The 10,601-nt window shown below is 43.4% G+C and overlaps 2 protein-coding genes across 2 annotated transcripts in view; one reads left to right on the top strand and one right to left on the bottom strand.

The window, feature by feature from the left end:
• Positions 1–5,794, bottom strand: part of magi3a (membrane associated guanylate kinase, WW and PDZ domain containing 3a) — a 107,136-nt gene extending 101,342 nt beyond the window's left edge. Inside the window, exon 1 of the mRNA XM_078288475.1 lies at positions 4,901–5,794. Within this exon, the coding sequence (XP_078144601.1) occupies positions 4,901–5,207 (307 nt within the window). The 5' untranslated portion in view covers positions 5,208–5,794. The remainder of the gene's footprint in view (positions 1–4,900) is intronic.
• A 1,869-nt stretch (positions 5,795–7,663) lies between these two features.
• Positions 7,664–10,191, top strand: LOC139914364 (tyrosine-protein kinase STYK1). The gene is made up of 8 exons (XM_071902663.1): positions 7,664–7,676; positions 8,079–8,276; positions 8,558–8,745; positions 8,848–8,931; positions 9,138–9,355; positions 9,547–9,587; positions 9,726–9,822; positions 10,020–10,191. The coding sequence occupies exons 1-8, from the start codon at positions 7,664–7,666 to the stop codon at positions 10,189–10,191; spliced, it is 1,011 nt and encodes a 336-aa protein (XP_071758764.1).
• The last annotated feature ends 410 nt before the right edge of the window (positions 10,192–10,601 follow it).

Here is a 10,601-nt window from a genome sequence, read left to right on the forward strand (position 1 = left end):
TATAAAGTATCTTCTTCGGGAAAAAAAAGTTCAGACAAACTTGTGCTGCATTACAGAAGTACTTGGGAGACAGGTAGTCATTGGAAGTGGAACAGACGTTACATTTAGTCTGGTGAAAAGCCGCAGTACCAGAGAGACCCTGACAGCTCCTCTCAGCTGGTTTAGAGCAGCTTAGTTATAGAAGCCCTGACTGCACTGTGGGGGAACCACATTAACACAGACTGTGTGCTTACCGCTCTGCTGGGCTGGTGGTGGCAATGTGATGGTGATGGTGATGTGAAGTGTTAGCCTTAATATCACATCACTAGCCAGCAGAAAAGAAAAAAACTGGGCTTGTCTATTCAGTATAGATCTGGTTTCACTCTACTCTAAATAAAAAATGAGCAAATGATGGGTTCTTACAGGAAAATTTCACCCAAAAACACTTTGGCACTGTTAATAAACAGCTATTGGTGATGTACCTTGGATTTCTGGGTCCATTTTGTTGTTTGGTGGTGTATTTTTCCTATTCCTGCAGATAACAATGGAGCTTCAATGGAGTTTGATAGCAAAAAGCAGGGGGTTGTCGAAAGGCATTCTGGGAAATGGAGGAATTCACTAACTGAAGTAGAAGTAGATGAGGCAGGTTGAGGCAAAGAAGGTACAACAAAAAAGTAAATTACACCTCTTAATCACAATATAGCTCCTGGAATGCATTGAACATCACAGATTGATGATACACAACAGTGTAAGAGAATCTGAGGGTGGATTTTTCCTCTAAGTTTGTCCCTGTAGGAGAAACTCCAACAGGTGCAATTTAAGATCCTTTGCAATTATCTCCCACTCAATTATTGAAGCTTATTCTTAGCAGGATTCTTTTATCTTCAGGAACCTTTTCTTGGCTCTTTTGCAAAAAAGGATTCCCCACATGAAAAGAGTCCAAACAAAAAAATCCTTGTGGATGCTTTATTTTTCACTGTGCATACTAGGATAAAAGCCCTGTGTGGAGATACCTGAGCAGAAGTACTTTACTTATCCATAGCTCTCTTTGCTTAATGAAAACAATAAATAAAATACTGAACGCAACTCACTTTTATTGCCTCTCCCTGGGTATTAAGCTAGGTATGATTGTATGAAATTACACATTTTTGCAGTCCATTTGTCACTGGATTGGGGAAGTGACTGAGTGCTGGGTTGCTGAGATACACTCTAAATAAAAATGCTCCTCTGCACCTTCAACAGTCCTGAGGCTCCCCAAGAGTCGTGACTGCATCCCATTCATCTTCTAAGTAGAAAAAAAAAAAAAAGAAACAGTTCACCTCTGAACTGAGAAATGTTCTCTTTATTTGAGATCCGCTACACCTGGAGTTGCTCAGTATTTTAACACAGCATCTTTGGATCATTGCTTTGCTATTTAAACTTATCCAACTATGCAAGATGGCACCAATAAACATTCATATAAATGATGGAGCATTATGCTCCATGTTGTAATGAATGGGACCATTACATTGACGCATCACTCTACCTAACTGAGCTACAATCATGATGCCACTATAGCTCATATTGTATTATATTTCAGCATACTTATCTACCTAAGTTACCCTAAGGATTCTTTGTTTTTGTTGACAATTAGCTAATGTTTTAGTCTATACTATCACACAGTGGAACACTTAACACTACAGCAAATGTAAACAAGCACTAAGAGAAAGTATTGACAAAGAACTTGATACGTGGCTTTAAATTATGTGACAGCCAGTAGACAATGCTGAGTTGGGATGGGGCCTGATGTGAATATTTATTTTCCATCTGCCAGCCCTTTCCTTCAATAATCTATACTGCATTCAATCTATGGCTGAGATACTCTCATCTCTGGCCTGGGGACGAGACTTTCATAAAAAAAAAGAATGGAAAATGTTTCTTTAAAAGCCCACAAAAACAGTTCTTGTAAACAGAACCCGGGAAAACTTATGATATACTTGAAATATGTATATGGGCTCTGAAAAGTATAGATGTGAAGCATGCGTGTGAAGCATGTTCCAGGACTGGAGTACTAAATGGACTATCCATTAAGCCCAATGAGGCAAAAACAAGCCGACCAAAGTCTGTTCACAGCATTAATCAATGAGCCACCCACTCAATAGTCTCTAAGCTGCAAAAGGTATCTCCTATCACTATGCATTTCCACTCTATCCTCTCCTCAAGGTTATTGCCTACTGCCTGGCTCCTCTCTCGCTGTGGGTGCAGCATACCGAGTACAGGGTCTGGTCTGGAGCCAGAGCGGCACTCTGGACAAACCTCTGTTTTCTGGTCTGGCTATACAGAAGTGTAAGAGTAAGTCTTAGCTGTAGTGAAAGCACAAAATCATATTCAATTTGGCTGGAAGCCACAGGTGTAATTCTCATGGCAAAGCAATGTAGTTCAGAGGATGGGCGCCCTCCCCCCTAATACCTTCAGTAGGAATACAGGTGTTATTAATCAGCAACCGCACTTGATAACACACAAACGCAGATGGATTGTGCACTATTTACAAGATTTATTGTCAATGATAATGCAATAAGCTATCAATGTGAAATAAGGAGCAAAGATGCAATGCACTGGGGAGGGAAGTGAAGAAAAGGAAGGGATGAGGAGGAAAGATGCCGGAGGAATGTGAGACTGTGAGTCGAGTGTGAAATAATGTAGCAAAGGAGAGAAAACACCAGAGACAAGGAGGAATAGTGGAAAGTGATGAGAGGGCATAATCGAGTGAGAGAAGAAGATAAAGAAAAGAGAAGGTAAGCAGCAGGGAAAGAGGGAAAGACAATTTTCAGCAGGGAGCTACACTCAAATAATGTAAATGCTTTCCTTGCAGGCTGATGTAACTTTTTTGCTGTGTTGTGCAAACACGAGGCACACAAGCAACGTTGTGCTGCGACAGGCCTACAATAATGCTATGATTCGTTAGCCACTGTAGTGACGACTTTAAGAAAAAGACACCCAAACCCTTAACAGAAAGCCTTATATTAACCCCAAACTCAACTAGCTATCTCCTAGCACTTACCCATACCCCAGCTTTGTTCTGTCATGAGAACTGAAGTTTACATCCACACCAGTCATCTAACATCTGATCCCCCCCCATCAGCCACCTCGTCTTGGCATGGAAGAGCCATCAATGATGGATGACGCATGAATTAATCATGAGAAAGGGGACAGAGATATAAACATACAGTGAGGCCCCAAGGGGAACAGCACAGCCTATGGCTAGTAGTCTCCACAGGTCCAAGTCCAGCTTTAGCATCACTATATGGAATACCATTATATAGTACACGGTATATATTGTATTGCTTGTAATATCCTTGGAATAAACTTTGTAGAATTGAGATTAATCCCTCTTTCACCTATCTTACCTAATAGGCCAACATGCTGCTCTAGTGTTACATTTCTGCCAGACTTGGGTCTTAAGTTAAGTAGTTCAGTTTCCAAAACAACATTTTGTAGACTGAGAAAGAATGTTTGAAGCAAATGCAAGGACAAGCGGTTAGACCAGTACTGAGGAGGAAAAGGTTTCTTCAGTCTTATTAACCAGAAATGACCTACAACATATGCAGCACTACAGTTTGTGTGATCCTACCATCTCTGCAAAATACTGCTACGCCAACAGGCAAACCTACGGTGTGGGAGAAGGATCAATCCACTTTGCAGCAAACGACCACAGAGCAGAAATGCCTGTGAGAGCCGAGGTGTCAACCTGTGTCGCCAGGCTAGCGCAGCATCCACAGGATTTAAGGATATAGACCTAATTGATTCAATTAGACTTGGACCCACCTCAAGGCTGCAGGCAGGCCTACATTGGCAAGCTGGCAAGGCAACCATTAACAAATCCCAGCTAAGTGTTTGTAAAGTGCCTCACCCTGCAGAGCCTCAATCAAATCCATCCACACACACACACACACACACACACACGTCCCTTCTGTCCCGCAGGACTAGTGAGTTGGAATGTCAGTATATTATGACACATTTTACACACTTTCCCTGCATTGTAATTAGGGCTGTCTGCAGGCCATGAAGAAGTACATGCAAATTGCTAGTAAGTCATGAAATAAGACGCACATAAATCCAATAAACAAGCTTTTAGCAGAGCTTAAAGGCAGTGAATTATGATAGTATGAAAGTAGCGTGTGTACTTGTGGCTGGGGGGTGTCACAGGAGCACCGAATAAGACAAACAACACCTGTGCATGGATGCAAAGGAGATTACAGACATTAAGTTCAAATGACTGCAAGCATAAAGAAACTTCTGCTGTGGCGCACAGATCCGGGCACAATCACATAACCAGGCTGGATCACAGCGCCCAGCGTCCTTCACCTATGGATCGTCTGCTGCTTGGCAGGATTGTATTGCAGCAAAAGCAGCGCTGTAGAGAATGTTATGTCTCCACATGAGTGGATGGGAGACAGGCAGGCAGACAGACGGAGGCACCACACAGACACACTTAAGTAGCCTTTATTAAAACCGCCTGCTGAATATCGCTAATCCTGACCTGTAGACTTGCTCACAAACATACATGAAGATGCACACACACACACACACACACAAATCTGATCCTTCAACACACTGCCCTAGAGGCAAATAGGGGCTCAGCTGTGATGCTGTAGCCTTTTTCCAAGTCCCTCTTATTTATCCTATTGCAGACACACAGGTTTCAGTGAGCTGAGCTCCTCATTCTTCATGTTACTTTGCTGTAATAGCCCCTTTGGAAGCATTGGTTCAATATACTGGACTGTATGTGCAATTCACAACAGTTATGACGTGTGTGTGTGTGTGTGTGTGTGCGTGTGTGTGTGCGTGTGTGTGTGTGTGTGTGTGTGTGTGTTGATGTGGGGTGGGGGGTGGGGGGCTGAACTTCTTTGCGATTCAAAATGAAGAGTAAACGGGCACACACCTGGTTTCACAGACTTCAGGCGGATGGGTTCCCGAAAGTGGCGGATGACAGCCAGTGTGTCTCGGTTGGTCAGCCCGCTGACTGGAGTGCCGTTCACCTCCAGCAGCACGTCCCCGGTGCTGGGAAACCTCCCGACGTGACAAACCATCGCCTCCAAAACCACCTGGCCGAGGTAGGGGAACTCTCCCAGTTCAGCGCCGCCTCGCACCTCCACCACGGTGCCCAACTCCCCGGCACCCCCCCACGACACGGTACACTCCTGCACTTTGGTGGACCAGTGCTTCTTCTTCTTCAGTGTCTTGGACATTATTGATGTGTCTTGTAAGCCTGGAAAGAAGTCCAAGAACGATTGCCCTTTGACGCAAGACTTCTGATCCTAAAACGCAATGACGCACGGAAAAACCATCGCAGATTATAGGAGTTGAGGTGAAGCGATCTGCTTTCTTGTGTTGTATTCCATCCCAGGGAAAGCGGTCCGTTCAAAACAAACTCGTTCTCTTGATGGGTAATCCTTCCATTGGATCATGCGAGCATCACCTGTCTGCGACTGGGATGCGAGACCTGCGTCAGTGTCGCATAGAAGGAGAGAGTGCTGGTTCTGATGCTGAGGCGTCTCAATCCCACACCCGTCCGCTACTCACAGTATGTGCACTTTTACAAAGAAATACAGGCTAGACTACTTCACACGGTAAAAACCCCGATCCTACAAAAAAAGGACGAATCTTGTGAGCCGCAGTTTGTGCGCACCAGAAAGCCTGTCGGTTCCGAAAGCGCGGAATATTCCACTTAAGACTCAATTACGTGCCAGCAAAATTGATAACACTGTCAGGGGAAAAACACTGGAAGACTTCAAAACGATAAACTTGACTCCCCAAAAGACAAAATCAACTGTTGCGTAAATTCACGTTCGGTGACAGCTCTTCATCCAAGCGCACTGGAGAGGCAACTTTACACCGCGCACCTGTGCTGCTGTCCTGCCCTCCTGTGACATCAGCAAGACAGTCCTTGGAAACGGAAAAACATACCTGGCCCTGCGCTGAACCGGATAGCTGCCTGGTTACTGCAAAATGCTGAAGCCTTGCTCCTTGTTCTTCAGTGCGCACTTTGCCCGTGCCGTGCCATGCGGTCTCGCCTAGTTCTCCAGAAGCGCAGTGGCTTATTCTCTTAAAAACTACGCAGCAGCATGCAAGAACCGTGAACCGATTAGGCAACGCTCCATAACTTTTTTGATCATTTTCTGTGTTGATTTCCTGATTGCAGGGGTGTCTCTCCAATCGGAGTCTGGGGACGGTGCTAGAGCGTTGCCGTTGAACCAATGGCGAGCGGTAGTGGGCGGGTCTGCTGTGATTGGGAAGTGCTCGCTTTAGTTTCCCTGGTGTGTCAGCCAGGCGGAGTTCCAACATTTGGACACATCTTTTTACGTGTCAAATGCCCACTCTGGTGGTCTGCCCTAGTGAAATCAATAGCTCAAGTTCAAGTTTATTTATTTACAATAGAGCGAAGTGAGGTTTTGTGAACAAAATTAAAGTATAGGCCTACACATCACTCATATGTGTTCCTAATGCACTGGGCTGCGACTTCTGAGTGATACTTGCCCCTCAGTAATATAGGTTTACGTTTCTATGTGATGCGTTTGGGGAATTGTAACCTATCCTACACAGGGCTGAAATCCTCTTCCACTGAGAGCATTAAAGGATTGGCTGGAGGACAATTCCTTGCACAATTGCGCCCTCTTGTGGTTGTAACACCGAGAGGCTGCAACCACTGTTCTAAGCAACAAGCATACCACTACACTATTACTTATTTCCTACTAGCACAAAAATGCCAGCTGCCCTCCACGCCACTAAACCATCAGATCTGTCAAAGCCACATTCAACAGATAAGAAAAGTGTTAAGTGTTAAATATAATAAAGTGGATATACTGGTAAACCTGGGATGCATGCAATGAAAATAGCATATTTTACTACTACATTTATAGTAGAATTTTCCACGGGTGAATCCAGAACACACATCTGGTCTGCTAACCCTTTATTATATGCACAGATTTGTGGCTGAATCTTGTTTCTGTGTAAGAACAGCAGTGGGTGTGGGCAAGACACCTGTTACATTTCTGGTCCCTTGTTAATGATTAACATTCAGTCAACTTTCCCAGTCACCTCCATGGTCATCGCCCTTACAGGCAGAAGGACAGACCCAAGCCTGTTCTCCGAAAGCTGTTGACAACGGCCTTGTTGTTGTCATTTTTCATTTCCTCTGCTTCTGTTTTTGGACTCCCTAATTTAAGTTTTCATATGATAAGATTGGAAACATACGATCAGTGGAACATCAGGTGTCAGGTAGGATGGTCTTAAAGTCATTTGTGGCAATTAGACATCATTTTATGCTTTATTTTTCATTTAAGTGAATTTATTCCATACTTTTAAGTTAATGTTTTAATCTCCACAGGGATAATCTTCTCTGATGTTGATTTTGGAATCATTTCTTCCATCGATTTGATCTGCCATTTCTTTCATATGTGAGAAATGCCAGCTACCGGCCGCCCCTTATGGATGTGCAGACAAAATGTGGCAACAATACCTCAGGCCCCATGTGCTGTGAGTTTTACATTTGGCATTTATTGCATTGCGAAAAGGCAAGTTGAAAATGCAACTTTGCATTCCTTCTGACCTCTACAAATGATGTGATTTGATATAATTATATTCCTTTTCCTATTTCCTTTTTATCCTATTCCCTTTTCTTATTGTTGTTTTTATTAGAATCAAGATGAGTGAAATATGTAAGTCTTCAAACTGTTTTTGAACTATATTCTTCTTTCTCCTGTTTAGATGAGGAGGCATCAGGTCCACTTGCTTTGATTATCATCCCTTCTCTGTTGGCTCTCAGCACAGTTTTAGTGGTGGCTCTGATTTTCTACAGTCTCCACAGAAATAGACGAACAGGGCAAAGAAACTCGGCCCATTACACAAATGGTATGAACTGCAATAACCGAGGAGTCATGTACTGTATATCCTCTGTACAAAATCACTGGAAAACCATGAATATTAGAAGTGCCTGAGGTCATGGCTCTCTTGAGATATTTGGGGGTTTTCTGTTCTAATTTTTTTTGTTTATTCCCACCTCTGGTAATGCCACTTATCTCTGGATTATAATAAACCTTTACAGACTTGTTGTTTAACAGGCCAGCAGTCTGTGTCCCTGAGCGCAGCATCAATAAGCCCTGCGAGGGTCCAGGAGGCTTTGCGTCCGTGGGAAATCCCTGGAGAGTGTGTTCTGGAGGGACTTGAGTTCTGGCAGACAGGCCGCTACGGCCCCATCTGTAACGGCCTGCTGAAGAGAGATGGAGCCTCCACTGCTGTGGTGGTGAAGTCACTCCGAGGTATGGATTTTGGCAGAGTTTTTCCTCATCAGGTCATGTGGTCAGGGTGGTCAGGTTTAAAGTCTTTGTGAGTAATTACAGTATTGTAAGTGAATTGATCATTTCTATTTTCAGGGGGGAAATTAAGGTAGTTAGGTAGTTAATGAAATATTAATGGTCCCTCCTTCATTCCCAGATCATTAAATGGTAATCAAGATGATACGGACTGTAAGGCGGCACACTTTCTTATTGCTTGGAGACTCTTGTGACCTTCTGTCCTTGCTGTAACGCCTCCCATACAGATGGCCCCAACCGTCCCGAAGCGAAGGAGTTTGTGGAGTGGGTCCTGTTCCACGCCACAGTGTGTAAACATGAGAAGCTGGTGCGGATGCTGTTCTGTCAGACCAAGCGTCTGCCCATGTACCTGGTCCTGGAGGCCTACAGCCCGGGGAACCTGCTGCACTTCCTCTGGACATTCAGAAACACAATGGTACAGCCAAGGTTCAGAGAATGTGTATCAATATTCAGTCATATAGGCGATCCTCCAATCCTTAAATTCAGTGCAATGAGGAGGAATTACTCTTCTTTCCAGAGGGATTCAGATGTTGGGGATCCAGTGCAGCACTTCTCTGAGAGGTCAGTGTTTCTGGTGGCAAAGCAGGTGGCAGCTGGCCTGGTGAGTCTCTCTGGTGGACCAGTTTCTGTATTCTCAACAAACAACTGGACTAAAATGAGCTTTAAATTCCATACAGATCATAATGCACATGCTTTTCTTTGAATGCTGTTTTTTATTTTGAGTTTTGAATAAGATTTCTTTGGACTGATGACTAGATATTTCTGCTAAGCGTGATTTGTGTCGGCCTACATTGGCTCCTACCTCAGGATTACCTGATGTCAGAGCACAGGCTGGTGCACGGCGATGTCGCTGCCAGGAACATCTTGATCGGCCCAGGCCTCTCTGCCAGGGTGTCTGGGTTGGGTGTGGCGTTTGCAGGACGTCAAACGGATCCGGCGATCAGGCAGAGGGCAGCGGAGGTGCCTCTGAAGTGGCAGGCTCCAGAGAGGATTATGAAGCAGCCCACTATAGACAGGAGCGACGTGTGAGGGCAGAGTTATGGCTAACAAACATACAGTAGCATGCACACACAGTAACTAAAATGTATTCCTTTGGCATTAGTCATCTATTATTGGTATTGCAAGGCTATTATACTCATATCTTTCAGATAATCATTCTCTATACATATTGACATTGGGTTACTACTTTTTTTTAACCCTTTATTTTTCTTCCTAGATGGTCATTTGGAATCTTACTATATGAACTGATCACCTTAGGTAATGTGTTCTAATATCTGTAATCATCAGTATTACATCATTATCAACACCGCCACCATTATCAAGCCACATTTGTTTCAATCTCTTATTCAAGAATGTTATCTCAGGATTTTTATTTATTTATTTTTTGCATCTCAGGCTCTCCTCCATATCCAGAGCTGGAACCTCAGTCTGTGCTTCCACAACTACAGAGGTCGTACCGAATGAGGAGACCAGAGGACTGTGGAGGGCCTCTGTAAGTGACCTTTTGAGTAATACACAAGACAGAGTGTTACACCTTAGTATAATAGCAGTTTCATCAACTTATACCAATGAGAGCTGCACTTTTTTTTTCAAACACTCTCTTCAACACTCTCTTCTCATGTTATGCTTTTGTCACCACCTTTTAAGATTAACCCCAACGTCTTCGCCATTTCTCCCACACGCTTTTAGGCATGACCTGATGAAGTACTGTTGGATGTGGAGTTTCAAAGACCGGCCTGCATTCTCGTCCATCATGAAGCTGTTAGATTCCTACCTGTACCTAGCTGCTACTAAAGCGCTTTGCATCTCCGAGGCCATAGACATCTACGAGTACAACAAGAAGGCAGGGCTGCTCTCATAGACGCATGTGCAACTAATAGGGAAACATGTCAAGGGGTAGAGCCACAGATAAAGTGTATTGTGACAATGTAACTTTATCATATGACACTCAAACTTAAATGCTGTGTTTTTAAGAACAATGAAAGCAAGCAATTTCTTATTACCTCTTTTTATTGTCAAAAATGTACAGAACTAAAAATACAGATTTTCATTCAGACCGTTTTTCTTTTGTCATTGGGTAAAGTATTTTTTTTTTTTAATATATCTATAATGCTTTTGGCATGCACATGCAGATTTTCTTCATAAGATTATCATAAACCATGTTAAAAAAAAAACAGCACCAGCTTTGAACCAATCCCTGAACCACCAGACATGACCTTATTTTATTTTATTTTATTTTAGTTTTTTTTTTTTTTGGTCAGTGATTTCTGA

Source organism: Centroberyx gerrardi, chromosome 14, assembly GCF_048128805.1.
Source record: "Centroberyx gerrardi isolate f3 chromosome 14, fCenGer3.hap1.cur.20231027, whole genome shotgun sequence".
NCBI classification, from domain to species: domain Eukaryota; kingdom Metazoa; phylum Chordata; class Actinopteri; order Beryciformes; family Berycidae; genus Centroberyx; species Centroberyx gerrardi.

Excerpts from the sequence above, each read along its gene's own strand:
- LOC139914364 (XM_071902663.1), top strand. Across the intron at positions 8,932-9,137 it reads AGCAGGTGGCAGCTGGCCTG|GATTACCTGATGTCAGAGCA; the intron begins GTGAGTCTCTCT and ends CTCCTACCTCAG. Across the intron at positions 9,823-10,019 it reads GAGGACTGTGGAGGGCCTCT|GCATGACCTGATGAAGTACT; the intron begins GTAAGTGACCTT and ends ACACGCTTTTAG.